This window comes from Aegilops tauschii, chromosome 4 (assembly GCF_002575655.3).
Source record: "Aegilops tauschii subsp. strangulata cultivar AL8/78 chromosome 4, Aet v6.0, whole genome shotgun sequence".
Taxonomy (NCBI): domain Eukaryota; kingdom Viridiplantae; phylum Streptophyta; class Magnoliopsida; order Poales; family Poaceae; genus Aegilops; species Aegilops tauschii.
In genome coordinates, this window is record NC_053038.3 from 526854204 (window position 1) to 526874006 (window position 19803).

General features: G+C 48.8%; 2 protein-coding genes across 2 annotated transcripts; both read left to right on the plus strand.

Moving 5' to 3' along the window:
- The first annotated feature begins 5851 nt into the window (after positions 1-5851).
- LOC109782706 (malvidin galactosylase UGT88C3-like) lies at positions 5852-7529 on the plus strand. Its single transcript, XM_020341324.4, has one exon. The coding sequence runs from the start codon at positions 5925-5927 to the stop codon at positions 7407-7409; it is 1485 nt and encodes a 494-aa protein (XP_020196913.1). The 5' UTR covers positions 5852-5924; the 3' UTR covers positions 7410-7529.
- A 5627-nt stretch (positions 7530-13156) lies between these two features.
- LOC109782705 (tryptamine 5-hydroxylase) lies at positions 13157-15482 on the plus strand. The gene is made up of 2 exons (XM_020341323.4): positions 13157-14138; positions 14759-15482. The coding sequence occupies exons 1-2, from the start codon at positions 13230-13232 to the stop codon at positions 15392-15394; spliced, it is 1545 nt and encodes a 514-aa protein (XP_020196912.1). The 5' UTR covers positions 13157-13229; the 3' UTR covers positions 15395-15482.
- Positions 15483-19803: the final 4321 nt, after the last annotated feature.

Consider the following 19803-nt stretch of genomic DNA (forward strand, 5'->3'; position numbering starts at 1 on the left):
AAGATGCATGCTGGATAGCGGCCTTGGGGTGGAGTAATAGTAGTAGGCGTCAGTAAGTTTAACAGTCTATTTGTCATGGATGTAATGCATATATATTAATTATGCCATGGATGATCATCACAACTATGTGATATTCTGTCAATTGCCCAACAGTAATTTGGTTACCCACCAATGCTTTATGGGAGAGATGCCTCTAGTGAACACTATGGCCCCCGGGTCCATTCACTTTTCTATAAAACAAAACTTATAAATTCCTCGTTGTTTTCTTTTACTTTTTATTTTAATTTTATTTATTATATCTATCACTACCATATTTAATACTTACAAACAGGCAAGAACAAGGGGAGTGATGTCCCTGTCCTTGTCGAGGTGCAATCATTTGTTTGTGTGTGTGTAGGTACTGCTTAAGTTTGTCTGTGTGGTGTCTTCCATTGGTTCGATAAACCTTGGTTCTTAATTGAGGGAAATACTAGCTGCTACTATACTACACCGCCCTTCCTCTTCGTGGAATCCCAACACTATCACAAGTAGCAGAAGAATTTCTGACGTCGTTGTCGTGGAGGCTTCACTAGACAAACAAGGTGCCTTCGCACAAACTTATCATTTTCTTGTTCTTCTCTTCTTTGCCTTTTGCCTTTTATTAGTTTTCTTTCTTTCTACAAAAAAACCAAAATACCAAAAATATTTGTGTCGCCATATTTTCTTGAATCGCTAGGGTTTAGAGTTTAGGTTTAGGGTAGACATGTATTACATTAGGGAACTGAGGAGGTATTACAAAAAATGCTCAAACAATGTATTTGGAAGAAAAGTTAAAATTTGGAAGAAAATGTTAATCAAGTATTTGAAAAATGTACATTGTGTATAATTATTTTTTCAGATGTACATGAAAAATGTACAACATGTGTTGAAAAAAGTAGACATGTTTTGAAAAAATAAAAAAATAAAAAGGAAAACAAGAAAACCCGATAGAAAGACACATATAAACGAAAGAAGGAAAAAAACCCGGCCCAAACCGGGCATAAAACCGCTACAGGGATCTACATTGTTGGGCCAACTCGTTTAGTGAAGCGTCAGAATAAAGACCAAAGGATATCTCTCACACTAGGCGAGAAATATACCGGGCGGCCCAACAACATGCCGATGAGTAACTTGGAAACCGAGGAGAGAATGAAGCAAAAGAAACCAGATCGTCACGTGCAACCATCCTCATCATGATTGTCGTCATGGTGCCGCTGTGGAACCCATTATTTTGGTATCAGTGATCGACCACGTTCGCTTTCTCAGCGTTAATCACCCGCCAGCATAGGTGTGCAAGTTGAGGATGATGCCTTTGCTTTCTCAAACGCGCCGGTCCGTACATGTAGTAACTCATTTGTTCTTTCCGTTTCATACGTGCTCTGCTGCCCAGTGAGTTGCTAGCTCGTTACTCCCTTCCGTTCCTAAATATATAAATTTTTTTATAGATTTTTTTAATATAAACTACATACAGATGTATATAGACATATTTTAGAGTGTACATTCATTTATTTTGCTTTGTATGTAGTGTATATTAAAAATCTTTAGAAAGATTTATATTTAGAAACAGAGGGAGTACCCGTAGCTGCTGCAGGAGCTGGCCGGGCACAGATTCGAAACCAACCACACCTGGCGGGGTACACGTCCAAGTGACAGCACGCACGCACGTACGCCCGTGTGTATACGCTCTGGTCACTCGCGAGCGTACGCTACCGTGTGCTGTCACCGCAAAACCTCACCTCGATTGCCTGACTAGACTCATAACGGCGACACTCGACTCACGCATGCATCTGTCACTGGCGCGACCTAAACTAAAATCTCATGCGCTCGCGTTTAAGTTTTGCCGGTTAGAAACGGGCAGACGTTATCAGATCGTGAGCTATTGCCCATTCAGACATGGATCCAGCCCACGTCTCTCTACCCGGCCGCTGATGACTCCCTTTAGTGATCTCGTAGATAGATGAGCAGAAAGGATTCTCGCCATTTTACCCAGAGATGACCATGAGTTATCGAACCCGCGAGAGAAAGTGTACCTTGAAGATAAATGTTTCTAACAAGATTTTGCAAGAGTATTAGATTCCAGTTTTGTACCGGATCGAGATCAAGTTGCACAGTTGACACTTATAAATAAAAATATGCATGGGTATGAGAACTTGTTTTTACAACCATATATTTGCAAACAGGATCCCTGTGATATTTATTGTGTCCTGAAAGTCACCGGTGAAAATGTGCTTGCGGCATATCAAAGTAAGCGATGTGTCCAAATTAAGTTTTGACCGGAATGCACCCTGCATCTAGAGTCAGTTGTTCAAACCAAAGACACTACCTGTCACACGGGGTTACCTTGGTAATTAAGATACAACCAGACAAAAGCATTGGTTGTTTGATGACTACACCTCTTGCACCTCCAAAGATAGGATTCACGCTACCGTACTAATCCTTCTGTCACTGGTGATCAGAATATCGTTTCATGCATACGAGACGTTAATTCAAAGTACTTCCATCGATCTTCGTGATCCTGGATACCTGCGGGGACAAAGATCGTGTACGAGACAAAAGTCAACGACGAACAATTTTATTTCACGCATACGAGACGTTAATTCAAAGTACTTCCATCGATCCCTCAAACAAATACATAGGGTTGTAGGGTTATTCCTCAACCCATGACCTTACCAAATTACTTACACATAACGATCAGATCGTAAGAAGAAATCATTGGTAAACACATCAAGAGGAATGATTGATTGATAATATGTCTTACAGTATTTGCCGGATGCCATACATGATTACTAGGATGAATGATGCGGTGATGGTTGTGGAGATGACAATAGAGATGGAGATGGAAAATGGCAATAGCCAGGGTTTCTGGATGTTGTGGATAATGAAGATGGACGTCTCGGCGTTTTTCTGTTGCTCATCTCGCGTTGGCCTCTTTATAATTGTTGTAGGGTTGGACGAGAGGGCACCGTACGCATCTCATACGGCTGCTCATACGATCGCTTGATTCTCCCTATCTCTTCTTTACTCCTTTACATATATATGCTTGTGTTTATCCATGTATAGGCCTATTTTATGTGAAAACAAATTAAATAGAGGATTTTGATATCATTTGCATTCATTAGTAATTAGTATCAATATCGGGGCGGACATCTCTGTTTTTACGAAATAACCATATTTAAGCTCAGGTGTGATGAGCGTACATAACACTCATCAGTTGCACATGTATATTGAAGGCGTTGACCAACCATAGCCGCCAATAAGAACAAACCACGTCTGCTTTGCCCATCATTGTTCCACTCCCTAATGTTGCCGATGGTGATCCCATTATGTCCACCACGTGCATGGTTGTATGGGACAACAGGCGTCCAGAACCTCGTCCCATGAGATACTGTATGGGAGAGGGGCGATCAGGATTTTCGACAGCATCTCGTATGCAACTGCTCGCCGTCGTTTGTCCACATCCTCGTCGCCTTCGCCATCAACATGGCCACCAAAGCCGGAAGACTTGCTGCAAAGAAGCTCGCTGCTGACAAGAAGGCCGCCGAGAAGACCACTGCAAGGCTCCCTTCGCACGCCTAGTCTCTTCCTCGTCGGACCGACTCACTACACTACCATCTCGATGCTACTGCCTTTTCTCACTTTTGTCCTGTTCGGAGCTGCCATCGTCACCAACAACTTGTCGAGGCAGCTGAACGCAGTTGCCGAGGAGGCCAACCCACCACCACCGCCGATGAAGAAACAAAGAGCCCACAACATGCTAGCTCTGCTACTATCGACCGCCACCACTGCCATCGCCATGGCGTCGTCGGTCTGTGTACTAGAGGTACACATCTTCTGAAATCTAAAGCCATTCATCTCCTCTTTCGATTCACAACTTGATCCCTGGAGGTGCACATCTTCTGAAATCTGAAGCCATTGGGCTCCTCTTTCGATTCAACACTTGATCCAATGCTGGGGGGCAATGCCCCCCCCACACCCTCAATATGTGCCCAATCCTAGCTACTGGGCCGCTGGTTGGATTATTTTTCCACCCAAATCAAGCTAGCAAGGCGACTCGGGTGGTCAAATAGTCCCGCAAACGGCCCAGTTGTTGGATCCAACAGGGCTGGGAGGTACTGATGACCATGACGGTCCCCATCACTGTTGCTGCCAAGGAGAGGAGGAGGGCCAGCAACGCGTATGCGCGTTGCCTCCTCGTTGGCGGTGGCGCCGGTCCGTCTCCGGCGATGGTGGCGAGCTGCCGCTTGAGCTTGTAGGTGAGAAAGGCGAAAGCGAACAACATGAACGCCACAAATGGCTGGAGGTTGCCGGTGGTGTCGTAAAACCAGTAGCCCAGGACGCAGCGGCTCTCAGGGCCAAGCGACGTCTGTGGGGGCAGCGTGACAGCTGAAGTGAGGATGAAGAGCGCGGCCTACACTGCAGTGAGGATGAAGAGTTCTCCGGAGACTGCCTCGTTGAACGCCGCCATCAGAACCTGCGCGCCCAAGAAACAAACCGATGGGGTCGTCAGAGATGACGGGTGGACGGAAGAAGATGAGCATTTGCATCTATGGCACAACACAACTTACCCGGCTGGCTAGCTTGTCGATGCGCGCACCTGCACTTGTCGATGCTGCCCACGGCCCCGGCCGGCGAACAGAGCGGCCCGCGAGGAAGACGAACAACGCATATCTTGGTGGAAGGGACTGGGTTGGCTTGGCAAGAACTGCTGTAATCTACAGTCGGAGGGCTTGGCCTTGTTTTGTAGACGCTTGGAGGGCTTGTACTTGTTTACTGTAGTGGGAGTCACTAATTACTTTTAGTTTATTCTGTGTAAACAGTAAACTAGTAATCGGAAAGACCTCTATAGTAATATTTTCTAACAATCTGATGAAAACATCGATTGTTGATGAAATTCAAAGTAAATGAAATTATTATACTAAACTTTCATATTTTAAAGACATTTTTGGCACATCACATTGATAAATAGTATATTATAATGAACCTAAATTATATTTTTAATACATTACATTACTAATACATTCACCTTAAAATACATTTAAACCAAAGCCACTTATATAAAAAAATGACAAAACCACATTTCTTACATGATTAATGTTTACACTTCCATACAAATAGTGCGTATGTATTCATAAATAGTTTAGGAGAGCTTTCTGAAGTGTATAGTATAAAAACACCTTGGTAGATGTCTTTATGATTAGGTATACGCAAATGGAAATATCTAGAGTGCACAAGATGTATGCAGGGAGGAGGTTGGAACCTAATAATTGGAACACTACATATTTACTTCTTTTGTCGAACATGTCTTACTCTATTACATGTGCTCAATAATTTGTTGATGATGTGTGTCTCCTTTGTACTTGGTACCAAATATCATGGCTCTGGGTAAAATAATATGTAGTAAAATTTGTAATTCATTCATCAAAGAGACTAGCAACCTGAGCATTACTATATAGAGGTCTGAGCCAAAAATGAAAATTCAGCCCGTGTTCCTTATTCAAGATATAATAATGAGCATCTTGCTAATTAATTACTACCTCCGTCCGGGTTTTTAAGCCCGTTCAGCACCGCATGCATGCATGCGAGAGAAAGTAGGGTGCCTTGGTACCTGTGATTTGGTCGGGCGGAGGTAGTAACTGGCGTATGGTTCGCCATTCGACATGTAATGCTACTAGATATGATTCCATGGTTAATTAGTTGGCGGAACATTAAAATCATGCATGATGCTCGTTCAAGATATAATACTAGTAATAAACACCGTGTTTGTCATTTTCATCGTGTGGGATGCTGGGTACGAGTAGAACGCATATTTGGCTTTGGCATCGCTATTTATATTAGGCGTACGCTGTGTCTGGCTTGGGTACAAGTAGAACGCGTACGTGAGGGAGCGGAGCGGCACCAGAACTAGAATGGCAGCTAGTCCGACGCCGACGCTGGTGCTGGTACCGGAGTGGGGCACCGGCCACCTCATGTCCATGCTCGAGTCCTGCAAGCGAATCCTTCTCTGCGGCCGCCGCGCTCGCTCCTTCTCCATCACGCTGCTCATCATGCGCCCGCCCACCGCCCAAGCCACCTCCGAGGTCGAGGCGCACGTCCGCCGCGAGGCCGCCTCCGGCCTCGACATCCGCTTCCACCGCCTCCCCGCGGTGGAGCCTCCGGCTGACGCTGCCGGAGTCGAGGAGTTCATCGCGCGGTACATCCAGCTCCACGCGCCCCACGTCAGGGAAGCCGTCGCGGGGATGTCGTGCCCCGTCGCCGCACTCGTGCTCGATCTGTTCGCGACGCCCATGGTCGACGTGGCCCGCGACCTGGGCGTGCCGTCCTACGTCTTCATGTCGTCCACCGGCGCCATGCTCGCGCTCATGCTGCACTTGCCCGTGCTCCACCAGGTGGTCACCGTGGAGTTCAGCCAGGTGGACGGGGAGGTGGTGCACGTGCCCGGGCTGCCGCCGATACCGCCCGAGTCCATGCCGTGCCCGGTGGTGGACAAGAAGAGCCCCAACTACACGTGGTTCCTGCGCCTCGGGCACAGCTTTATGGACGCCACGGGAATCATCGCAAACACTGCGGACGAGCTCGAGCCGGGGGCCCTCGCGGCCGTCGCCGACGGCCGAGCCGTGCCAGGGCGCCCCGCGCCGCCAGTGTACCCTGTCGGCCCCGTGCTCTCGCTTGGCAGCAGTGACAGAAGGAAGGATTCCTCGGAGCCACCGCACGAGTGTGTCGCCTGGCTGGACGCGCAGCCGCCGGCGTCGGTGGTGTTCCTCTGTTTCGGGAGCATGGGCTGGTTCGAGGCAGCGCAGGTGGTGGAGATCACGGCGGCGCTGGAGCGGTGCGGCCACCGCTTCCTGTGGGTACTCCGGGGCCCGCCTTCCTCGGAGTCGGGCGCCGGCGCGCCGGACGGGTCGGAGCACCCGACGGACGCGAAGCTGGAGGAGCTGCTCCCAGAGGGGTTCTTGCAGAGGACGGAGGGCAAGGGCCTGGTGTGGCCGACGTGGGTGCCGCAGAAGGACATCCTGGCGCACCCGGCCGTGGGGGGGTTCGTGACGCACGCCGGGTGGAACTCGGTGCTGGAGAGCCTGTGGCACGGCCTGCCAATGGCGCCGTGGCCTCTCTACGCGGAGCAGCACCTGAACGCCTTCGAGCTCGTCGCCGACATGGGGGTCGCCGTGCCGCTCAAGGTGGACCGGAAGCGGGACAACTTCGTGGAGGCGGCGAACCTGGAACGAGCGGTCAAGTGTCTGATGGGCGAGGAGGGGCGGAAGGCCAGGGAGAGGGCCGCCGAGATGAGAGACGTCTGCCGCAACGCCGTCAACAAGGGCGGCTCCTCCGACGCTGCGTTGCAGAGGCTCTCGGAGGCGCTCCACCACGGCTCGGTGCTGCCCCCGACCATGTGAATTCTTTACGCTTGCCAGGAAAAGCGTTTCTACCAAAATATAATTAAAATATTTTTCTCATGTATTTTCTAATGAATCTTAAAGTATTCAACACTTATTTATTTATTTTGATTGATTGAAGTGGACCTGGTTATGGCTGTGTGCATCTTAGTTATGTAGAAGCCGTCTATAATGCTTAAACCTTTTAAGTAATAAAGTGTCCTTTATCGAAGAAAAGAAAAACCAAATTGTATTGATATTCATGCCCCCAGCTCCTTTTGGTCCTTGCTTTCTTTCTAGAAAGTTAAGAAGCGCTTTCATGTTGTCACCATTATCCGCTATGACCGAAGTTGGCATGATTTTCTTTCTCAGAACGAGAGACGCCACCATCATCCCACCATGACGCAAGTCGGCACAATTTTCACTAGGAGTCGTGCCACCCTGATCCTGCAGCATCATGGATCCGCGCGGAGCCTCACCACGAAGACACAAGCCACCGTTGGTTCTTCTGACCGGAGCAAACTCTAGAAATGATGCCCTCAAGAGGGACTATGACTCAGAAGCACATCCCTCGCTCAATCCCGGGGAGATCTAGGGTTTCCCCCGGAGTTTCCCGCGCCGTCGTGGACCCCAGCGCCTCAATCCACACCACAGGCCGACCACCAAAGCCAAATCTAGTCAGATATGTCCGTATGGACACACCTCGCGTAGCAGAACATGCCTCCATGGCGCTCCCGCGGCACCGCCGCCACCACCGCTCGCTGTCGCGCGGAGTGAGCTATCGTGCTGCGAAGGCCGGAGGAGGGGCCTCGTCTGTGACACGGGCAAAAGTGATAGTGTAATATTTTGTTAGGTAGCCAAATTGAGTGTTCAATGTTGACTAATTTTTAGATTTGTGAAAGTAGGCACTTCATCCTACAAGATTTTCAGTACGATCAATGGTTGTTCTTAGGAAATGAGTAAAAATGACCGTTTATTAAGTTAAATATAATGAAAACGTGGAGTGTACTTTAACACTAATACCATGAAACAACTTTATTTTTCATAACTAAACCTCGGTATATACAAGATTAGTTTGACCCTTAACTTTAACACCGGGCACTTTGATCACAAGCGGATTGGTTGTTCACACAACACTAGTTTTTTTTTTGTAGAAATGACAGCCTATGCAACCCAAAAAGAAGTAAGAGGAAAGGTGACAAAATTATGTGTGTGAGGAGAGAGACTGTTAGGTAAGAGTGGTAGCCCATATCGGCACCATGTGATCAAAACCTCAAAAAGCGCTTGACAACCTCTGCTTCCCTCTATGAAGGGCTTATCTATTTACTTTTTATACTGAGCCAATTCCTTTTCTTTCTAATCTTTAAAGTAAAATAATATGGTAGAGTAATATCCATGATATATAAACTATCGATGTGCATAATTATGCTAATTCTTTATTGTTGATGTTATCCCTCAGATGAATAAGTTAAATCTTCCACTGTGTCCGGTTGAAATATCTTTGTTCTAAAAGATTTGCTCATGAGTGCTAGCTAATTATGCAAAGACTAAAAGATAATTGAGCATGTGATATTTGTTGACATAACAACTCTTACGTAGACCCTTGTTGAAAATAACAGGAATATGATTGTTTAATGACTGAGAAGATGGTGTGCTACGATCAAGAAACTTTTATGGGTTACACTTTTGCATGTAAAGGTGTCATGACCTCCTCATAATAAGCTTTGTAAGAAAGGATTGTTGTTTAGAATAATTCATCATGAAAGCAAATACTGATGTTTTCATTTCCGTATTCTTCATTATCGACTGATCACTTCTTAAACATGTGGTCATGTTTATCAAGCTCAGATTTCGCTAGGGGACAACGAGGCCTAAACTTGGGGAGCTGATACGTCCATTCTACAAGACTATTTCTTATTATAATTACTCTTATCCATGATATTTTTGCATGTTATTACTCAATTCTAATGTATTTTTCCTTTCAATTTGCATGGAATACATAGAGAGAGAGAAATTCTCGAAGATATTGTACAGCTGAAATAGGGGGGGGGGGGGGGGGCGAAACAACAACAAAAGGAAAAGTATTTTGCGGAGCACCAAAAAGGCTGGAAATTTTACAGAATTATTTTCCGTAGAAAAGAAGCCGGTGTTTAGTAGAGTGGCTAGATGGGATCCACAGGGGCCTCACGCGGCAGGCCCACATGACACCTAGCCGCTCACACAATAGTGCACACGCCCCTTATAGGATTTTGGTACTAGCAGCGTCCAGACCAAAACAAACACCTCTAGTAACTGCCCAAAATACCAGCAACATGCACTAGATACTGGCACACTGTTAATAACAACTTACTAGCAGTGAGTAGGCTGACAGACACACCACTGCTGAGCCAGACCAAGAAATGGGCCTGGCAGAAAATATTATCAGCGAGTGTGTACACACATGCACACACTGCTAGTGACCAGAACATTTTTCTCAAAAAAATTGCACATGCTACTAGCAGCATGTGCATATATGCACCCGCCACGAGTGACAATGTTGCTAGCAGCGCACACCCATATGCTCACGCTGCTAGTAACCGGACCATTCCACTTAAAAAAATTATACAACTCATGGGGATAAGGACAGAGGGAGACAACAGTGTGTGGGCCATGGGGGCATGCGATACGCTGAGAGAGAAGGCCGAAAAGGACAAGTCGATCAGTTGGTCGGTTGCAACACCTCGCTTGTTGCGTATAGAGAAAGTACAATAAGGTGATGAGGCAGACTGCAAGACTTTAAATATTATATTTTTGAGCTGGAAGAGAGAGAAGAGAAGCGGATTACTAGTTAACAGCCGGCTGTAGCACGTGCTCCTAGAGTCTATGTGAGAGAGTGATGTGAGTTATGTATCAATAAAGTAGTACACATTTATATCCAACTATTATATTTGTCGCTATAAGCTTGGTTATAAATGACGTGGCAACATCGTATAGCCAACATCTGGCTATACTAATTAGTTAGGCAGTTAATTATGCATACCATATAGGACGGTTGCCTACTTGAAGTTGAGGGAGGGCCCCGACTACCGGCGTTGACTGTGTCGGTGGTGGCGTAAGGTGTCGTGCAAGGCTATGCACGGGGCAGCTGCTCACGGCGGCGCGTGGTTCGTTGCCATTGGCTCCATTCCTTCAGGTGCGGCGGCAGTGCAACGACCGGCGCAGGGAGCAGCTGCGACCACCTGGAGGCGACGGGCGGAGCGGAACGATATGAGCACGTAGGGACTCAACCTGGTTGTCACTGAGATCCAGATCGAGCTCGCCGCTGTCGTAATCCTCCTCCCACTGCACCCATCCGTCGGCGAGGCCCATCCACCCCAAGCCTGGCGGGGCGAGCTCCTCCTCCCCGCAGACTGGCCGCTCCCGGCCCTCGCTGGAGATGGGCTTATTGATCCAGGCGAGTGCTGGTTAACGGAGGCTCGATCCGGGCTCCGGGCTCGAATTGGAGCGGAGGACCACGGATCCGAGGTGCGGAAGGGGACGGCGGCTCGAATTGAACTTTTTCCAGACCCTGCCAGAGAAAGAAAACAATTACTTGATATCAGGAAATGAACAAAGTTGCCGATATGGTGCGATAATGATCGATTGAACTTACTTCTCGAGAATTTTAGTCATGGTCGCATACTCCTCCGGATTTTTTCGTTTGGAGTCTATGACGGTTACTAGTCCCTACTCAAACTTAATCTCTAGCAGAATAAAGTGAAAGCTGCGGACGCATGCATAACTCATCAATTACATTACTATAACCTCGAGTAATAAGGGAAACTGAATATGCACAAGACAGTAACACTCACTTGTATTCGTAAGAAAAGAGTATTGTAGCTTTGTTTTGATTTCGAAGTAACGATTGTAGCAAGTTCGCCTCGGTATCTCTGGGGTCATGTTTAACATTTCATTCATCCATGAGAGTTGTGTTAATGAACCCAATATCACCTACTTGTCTTTTCTTCAATTCGGCAATCTTCAATCTGCATAATATAGTGAGGATAATTATATATACGTGCAATGAAAGAGCTGAGCTATATATAGAGACTTAATTAATTACAGAGAAGTAGTACTTACAGACAGTAGCAAGTGATGATTGTTTTATTGAGGGCCTTTTGATTGAAAAACTGGAAGAACTCCTCATATGGAACAGACAACAGATCAATTCCAATGAGGTCGTGCTCCTCTTTAACTCTCAGCGTCAAAGTATCTGTCCCAGACTTCCTGCAGATGTCCATGTACCAATCATGGAATCTTCGCATCATCATTGTTAGGGAAGTACCAGGTCTGACGAGAGGCTTCCCGCGCTGGAATCTTAATGTGTCCACCTCCATTGTTTCAAAAAGTGCATCGTCGTCGAGCATGTAATCTCCAGGATTGGTACCGGGCAGCATCCCAGGAAGATTAGCGACGATATCGCTAGACACATTGAGCGGGGGGCACGATTGCTTCGCCTGTTCGCCGAGCTGGGGATTTTTTCCCTTTTCTTCGTTCTGCTAGCCTTTGATCAGTGCAAGTACTTCCCGACCGCTCCGCTTCCTTATATGTCATTTCAATGATGCGGTCATAGTTGGATTGCGGCGGAGGCGGTGGTGGTCGTTGCAGGGCATCCAAAGTGCGCTTCGCTTTCACCGGATCTTTCTTCTCCGCCGGAGGTGGATGTATCTTAGCTTTTACCGATTGAAAGAACTCATTCACTTGGCCTTCAGAGATCTTCTGGTTTTCCTCATCGCTCATCTCGTATGGTAACTTGTCTAGAGGCTTGAGAGAAGATGGACCGTATCTGTATTGCCTCCCGCCTCTGGCTGTACTGCTAGACGCCAGAGCAGCCGGAGCGGCTGTGGCTGTCTTCTTTCGTTGCTTAAGAGGCGGAGCAGCCGGAGGCAGACTGCTACGACGCGCCGGAGCAGCCGGAGCGATGGCATCTGTGTCCCGCCGTCGCTTACGTGGCGGCGAAGGAGGAGGCGGGCTGCTCGGACGCGCCAGAGCAGGCGGAGAAGGAGGCGGAGTACTGCCCCCCTCACGCGCATGGAGCGGCTGCGACCACCTGGAGGCGACGGGCGGAGCGGAACGATATGAGCATGTAGGGACTCAATCTGGTTGTTGCTGAGATCCAGATCGAGCTCGCCGCTTTCGTGATCCTCCTCCCACTGCATCCATCCGTCGGCGAGGCCCATCCACCCCAAGCCTGGCGGGGCGAGCTCCTCCTCTCCACAGACTGGCCGCTCCCGGTCCTCGCTGGAGATGGGCTTATTGATCCAGGCGAGGGCTGGTTAACGGAGGCTCGATCTGGGCTCCGGGCTCGAATTGGAGCGGAGGACCACGGATCCGAGGTGCGGAAGGGGACGGCGGCTCGATTCTTGCCGGATCCAGGCGAGTGCTGGTTAACGGCGGCGACATTCGTTGAGCTCAATGGACATGGCGATGGGCGACGGCGGCGCTCTGCTCGTTCGTGGGGGTGGGGGAGGGGGGAGAGAAATTAGGGAGGAGAGAAGAACAGGGTGAAATACTGAAAAGTGGGCCATATGTCAAACAAAATGGTTCAACTAACAGCGTTAGAAATTTGTGCCAAGTCAGCCTGATTGGCGGTCCCCATCTATCATAAACGTGCTCAGCCGAGGCAAATCCGTCGATCAGTGTCATTTGAAAAATATTTACGATAGACGCGGTGCTTCCTGGCTATATCATAATTAAGTTATGACCATCACACTATAAAAGGTAGCACCGCACACATGCATAACCACTAAGCCACCACGTTAAGAGCCATATCTTTTTTGACTTGCGCCTTGCACCTAAGCCAACTAGGTAGAGAGTCACATCATGGAGCTCAACCTTGCCTCGTATGTGTCCATTCTTCTCTTCGTCCTCTCCGGCACGTACGTCTACTGCGCGACACGGAGCAGGCCTAGGTCGCCGCTGCGGCTCCCGCCCTCGCCGCCCGGGTGGCCTGTGATCGGCCACCTCCACCTGATGACGGACATGCCCCACCACGCGCTCGCAGAGCTGGCCAGGAGCATGCGCGCTCCGCTCCTCCGGCTTCAGCTCGGGAGCATCCCGGCCGTGGTGATCTCCAAGCCCGACCTGGCGCGCGAGGCGCTCACCACCAACGACGCGGCAATGGCGTCCCGGCCACACCTCCTCTCCGGGCAGTTCCTCTCGTTCGGCTGCTCCGACGTCACGTTCGCGCCGGCGGGGGCCTACCACAGGATGGTGCGGAGGGTGGTCGTCTCCGACCTCGTCTCGCCGCGCCGAGTGGCCACCTACGGAAGCTTCCGGGACGAGGAGCTCCGCCGCCTCCTCGCGCACCTCACGGAGAGCGCCTCGACGGAGGAGACCTCCGTCAACCTCAGCAAGTGCCTCCTCAACCTGGCCAACGATGTGCTCTGCCGTATCGCCTTTGGCCGCCGGTTTCCGCACGGCAAGGACGACAAGCTCGCCGCGGTGCTCGCCGAGTCGCAGGACCTATACGCCGGGTTCGCCATAGGCGACTTCTTCCCGGAGTTGGAGCCTCTCGCGAGCACCCTGACGGGACTCCGCCGGCGGCTGAAGAGCTGCCTGGCCGACCTCCGCGAGGTCTGTGACGAAATCATTGAGGAGCACATCAGCGGCGAGCGCCAGTGCATCCCCGACGACCGAGACGAGGACTTCGTCGACATCCTCCTCCGCGCCCAGAAGGCGCCCGACCTACAAGTCCCACTCACCGACGACAACCTCAAATCCATCGTCTTGGTACGCCACTCGCCCACTTTGGCTCTCCTGGACTCCATGGAGGCCAAAATTTAAAAAAAAAATCGCAAAACAATGTTTTTAGTTAAAAAAACATGAAAATGATGCACACATAGTTAGAGATGTCTTTGAAATTTCTTGTCAGAGAGATGGATAAAATTGGATGTATTTATATCTAAAATACGTCTAGATTCATCCATTTTTCCGATAAGTATTTGCGGACGGAGGGAGATATGAGGCTACACAGAAAAAAAAAATCCATGTAATTTTTATAATGAAATTGTATGTGCTAGAAATACATGATTTTATTATTTTCTCAACATCAAAATATATTTCATGTGAAACTTTACAAACAGGTAATATGTACTTTTTCAGAATTTCTTGAAACTTGAAAATCAGATTATTATGAATTTTACTTTCTCAAATACGGGGTCAATCATGAAGCCTGAGAGCCAAAAGGAAATTTCAATGTTGAACTTGCTATATAGATAACTCGAGTAGCTTTTGATATCATATAAAATATTGATACTTTATCCTTTATACAAAACCCCGTAATACTTTGTGTTCAAATGGTGATGAAAAACCTACCGTCAGGTTGTGGTTTCACTATGTTGTGGTTTCAGGACATATTCATCGCCGGCACAGACACGACGTTTGCGACCATAGAGTGGACGATGACAGAGCTGATGCGCCACCCCCGCATCCTAAGAAAAGCGCAGGACGAGGTCCGGCGGGTCGTGGGTGCCAAGGGTCAGGTGAAAGAGTCGGACCTCGCTGAGCTCCACTACATGCGCGCCATCATCAAGGAGACCTTCCGTTTGCACCCGGTGGTTCCGCTGCTTGTGCCTCGGGAGTCCATTGTCGCATGCACCCTTGGCGGCTATGACATCCCGGCAAAGACCCGCATCTTTATCAACACTTTTGCCATGGGTCGGGACCCACAGATTTGGGAGGACCCACTAGAGTACTGGCCTGAACGGTTTGAGATTGCCGGCGGCGAGATCGACCTCAAGGACCGGGACTACAAACTGATGCCGTTTGGCGGCGGTCGAAGAGGGTGCCCAGGCTACACGTTCGCACTACCCACTGTGCAGTTAACGCTGGCCAAACTGATGTATCACTTTGAGTGGGCCCTGCCAGCTGGCTTGCGCGCTGAGGACATCAGTGTAGAAGAGAGCTTTGGGTTAGCCACAAAGAAGGAGGAGCCGCTCTTCGTTGCCGTCAGGAAAAGCGACATGTATGAGTTTAAGGGGGAGTAAACATCAGAAATCTTAAACTTCAAGCACCTTATGTAAGGAACTGTGGTGGGAATTATCATGTGATGCTTAACAAGTTTACATGAGCTAACAAGTATGCATGCTCTTTATATAATACCGATTGTTTTCAAGAAAATGGACAAATCACTACTAGAAAACGGGCCATTTATCCCGGTTCATGAGGCTCATTTTTTCCGGTTGCCGAACCGGGACGAAAGGGTCGGTACCAAAGCCCAATACCTTTCGTCCCGGTTCGCCCAGGAACTGGGACAGATGGACCTCCATGTGGCCGCTGCGGCTTGCCCAGACACGAGGGCCTTTTTGTCCCGGTTGGTGCCACCAACCGGGACCAAAAGGCTTCCACGCGTCAGCAGTTCAGGGGCTGGGGTTTTTGTTTTTTTTTCTGAAAGGGGAGAGGGGGGGGGGGGGTTTGGGGGTTTTGTAGGGTTAATTATTGTGTTAGCTAGCTAATAGAGAGAAGTGTCCTCTCTTATCTCCGTGCTAGGTCGACGCCTACGTACTATACGTATAGAGAGGACTCGACACGCTAGCTAGCTAGTAAGCAAATGAAGGAAACCATTAAGTATAGAAGATCGTCATGAACATATACACAGAGAGAAGTGATCGACCTCTCCTTCTCGGATAGATTGGTCGAACAACAAGTTTTCGTATATCTATCCGACGCTACTGGCTATATATATAGACACACACACACACACACAATATAAGATCTCTTACAAAATCCCCTAATATCCGAACTCAACTTCCACATGGTATTCTCCGTGTTTGTCGATGACGTGGTCAAGAAAGAATCCCGCCAATTCCTCTTGAATTTCTCGTATGCGATCTTGTGGTAGGAGTTCATCCCGCATCTACCACATCTAATTTGAAGAAGGGGGTCAATACATATATATGCATGAAATTCAACACAAATGATGGTAATAAAATAAAATTGTGAATATTATTGCTTGCGCACTTCATATTGTTGTTTAGAGTAGCCCCGCTCACAGGTGGTGTGGCGGATGAACTCGCAAATGTAGTATCCACAGAAATCATTCCCGGGTTCCTGCCACAACCACTTTACAAGAAATAGAGGTTAATCAAACTGATAAGCAAGCATACTAAATGGTATTGATGATACTAGCTAGAATCAATGGGAGATGCGCGGAACTAGCTAGTAGCTAGTACTTACTTTCGGGTGGTTGAATCGCAGCTGTGCAGGTAGTCCCGGAGCTTGTGCGGTGAACTTTTTCCAAACCCTGCCAGACAAAGAAAACAATTACTTGATATCAGGAAATGAACAAAGTTGCCGATATGGTGCGATAATGATCGATTGAACTTACTTCTCGAGCATTTTAGTCATGGTCGCATACTCCTCCGGATTTTTTCGTTTGGAGTCTATGACGGTTACTAGTCCCTGCTCAAGCTTAATCTCTAGCAGAATAAAGTGGAAGCTGCGCACACATGCATAACTCATCAATTACATTACTATAACCTCGAGTAATAAGGGAAACCGAATATACACAAGACAGTAACACTCACTTGTATTTGTAAGGAAAGAGTATTGTAGCTTTGTTTTGATTTCGAAGTAACGATCGTAGCAAGTTGGCCTCGGTATCTCTGGGATCATGTTTAACATTCCATTCATCCATGAGATTTGTGTTAATGAACCCAATATCACCTACTTGTCTTTTCTTCAATTCGGCAATCTTCAATCTGCATAATATAGTGAGGATAATTATATATACATGCAATGAAAGAGCTGAGCTATATATAGAGACTTAATTAATTACAGAGAAGTAGTACTTACAGACAGTAGCAAGTGATGATTGTTTTATCGAGGGCCTTTTGATTGAAAAACTAGAAGAACTCCTCATATGGAACAGACAACAGATCAATTCCAACGAGGTTGTGCTCCTCTTTATCTCTCAGCGTCAAAGTATCTGTCCCAGACTTCCTGCAGATGTCCATGTACCAATCATAGAATCTTCGCATCATCGTTGTTAGGGAAGTACCAGGTCTGACGAGAGGCTTCCCGTGCTGGAATCTTAATGTGTCCACCTCCATTGTTTCAAAAAGTGCATCGCCGTCAAGCATGTAATCTCCAGGATTGGTACCGGGCAGCATCCCAGGAAGATTAGCGACGATATCGCTAGACACATTGAGCGGGGGGCACGATTGCTTCGCCTGTTCGCCGAGCTGGGGATTTTTTCCCCTTTTCTTCGTTCTGCTAGCCTTTGACCAGTGGAAGTACTTCCCGACCGCTCCGCTTCCTTATATGTCATTTCAATGATGCGGTCATAGTTGGATTGCGGCGGAGGTGGTGGTGGTCGCTGCAGGGCATCCAAAGTGCGCTCCGCTTTCACCGGATCTATCTTCTCCGCCAGAGGTGGATGTATCTTAGCTTTTACCGATTGAAAGAACTCATTCACTTGGCCTTCAGAGATCTTCTGGTTTTCCTCATCGCTCATCTCGTATGGTAACTTGTCTAGAGGCTTGAGAGACGATGGACCGTATCTGTATTGCCTCCCGCCTCTGGCTGTACTGCTAGACGCCAGAGACGCCGGAGCGGCTGCGGCTGTCTTTTTTGTTGCTTAAGAGGCGGAGCAGCCGAAGCGATGGCGTCTGTGTTCCGTCGTCGCTTACGAGGCGGCGAAGGAGGAGGCGGGCTGCACGGACGCGCCGGAGCAGGCGGAGAAGGAGGCGGAGTACTGTCCCCCTCACGCGCCGGAGCAGGAGGCGTAGTGCCCAGATCACTCGCCGGAGGAGGAGAAGGAGGTGGCGGAGGCGGAGTGCCCAGCTGACTCGCCGGAGCCCTGAAGTTTAGAAGGTTCATGTTCTCCTTCCGCCATAGACACGGAGTCTTCATAGCAAGACCGAGCTAAGTCTCTCCATCACCTGTAGGGTGCTCAAGCTGGAGCTCCTCAAATCCCTCCATTGTTTCGTCCACCATCACAACAACATAGCCTTGTGGAATTGAACGGCAGTGAAAAGTTGCTCCGGGTGAAGGAGGGTACACAGAGCCGATAGCCGATAGCTCCCTTTCGTAACGTTTCGGTCTCACCGAGATGAGCGAATTGGTCCCACCGAGTTTGCCTGACCAACTCTCTAGTTAGCTTATTACCAAAATCGTTCCCACCGAGTTTGTGTAATCGGTCACACGGAGATTACGTTATGCCCAAACCCTAACCATATCGGTCCTACCGAGTTGATGTCGGTCCCACCGAAAATCCTAACGGTCACATTATTTGCTAAATCGGTCCGACCGAGTTTCACAATTCGGTCCCACCGAGTTTGGTAAGTTGTGTGTAACGGTTAGATTTTGTGTGGAGGCTATATATACCCCTCCACCCACTCTTCATTCGTGGAGAGAGCCATCAGAATATGCCTACACTTCCAACTTACATTTTCTGAGAGAGAACCACCTACAGTTGTGTTGAGGTCAAGATATTCCATTCCTACCATATGAATCTTGATCTCTAGCCTTCCCCAAGTTTCTTTCCACTCACACTACAAAAGAAAGACACATCCGTGACATTTTGGGCCGAACGAAACTTTTTTCTGTCATACATATGACACTTCTATCACGATAATTGTGACAAAACCCGGTATCATCATAGATGTGGTGGGCTCCTACTTCTATGAAAAAAAATCATGACATAAAATGGGCTTTTCGTCCTAGGCGGGCCGGAGACGCAGCTGCATGACATTCTTTGGGCCGTCCATGACGGAAAAAACCGTGGTAGAAGCAAGGGCGAGGAAAATTTCGGGGAGTTCCCGGTTACGGTGGGCGGTCAGGGGCCGAGCGATGCGCGTTTCTCTCGTACACGTACGCGCGTGTGTGCGAGGCATTGGCTCTAACTGAACCCGAGCGAGGCGTTGGGCTCTAACTGAACCCGAGCGGTTGCACTGCAGGCTACGCGTTACTGAACCCGAGTGATCGATCGATGGCTGTTAACTGAACCCGATCGAGCGATTCCTTCACTACTGCTGCTAACTGAAGCCGATGGATGCTGCCTCTCTGGATGAACAATGAGTGTTGCGGGGGGGGGGGGGGGGGATGAACATTGAGCGGTGGCGTTGCCTCTGGATGAACAGGAGCCCGTGGTGTGGAAGGCTGGATGAACAATAGACAGTGGAGGGGTGCCCGTGGAGGGGTGGTTGAACAGTAGCCGGTTGAGTAGCGCGCGGTGGAGGCTCGATGAACAGGAGCCCGTGGAGGCTGGAGGAGGTCAACGGTAGCCCGCGGAGGCTGGAGGAGGTCGACGGTGGAGATGAAAAGTATCCTGTGGAGTCCTGTTTTGTGGTACGCCACACTCCTCCCGATGAACAGGACCCCCGTTTCGACCGTAGCGTTCCAACACAAGTCCGTTTCGTCCGTTTTGCGGTACGCCACACCCCTTCCGATGAAT

Excerpts from the sequence above, each read along its gene's own strand:
- LOC109782706 (XM_020341324.4), top strand. The coding sequence starts at position 5,925 with ATGGCAGCTAGTCCGACGCCGACGCTGGTGCTGGTACCGGAGTGGGGC.
- LOC109782705 (XM_020341323.4), top strand. The coding sequence starts at position 13,230 with ATGGAGCTCAACCTTGCCTCGTATGTGTCCATTCTTCTCTTCGTCCTC. Across the intron at positions 14,139-14,758 it reads ACCTCAAATCCATCGTCTTG|GACATATTCATCGCCGGCAC; the intron begins GTACGCCACTCG and ends TTGTGGTTTCAG.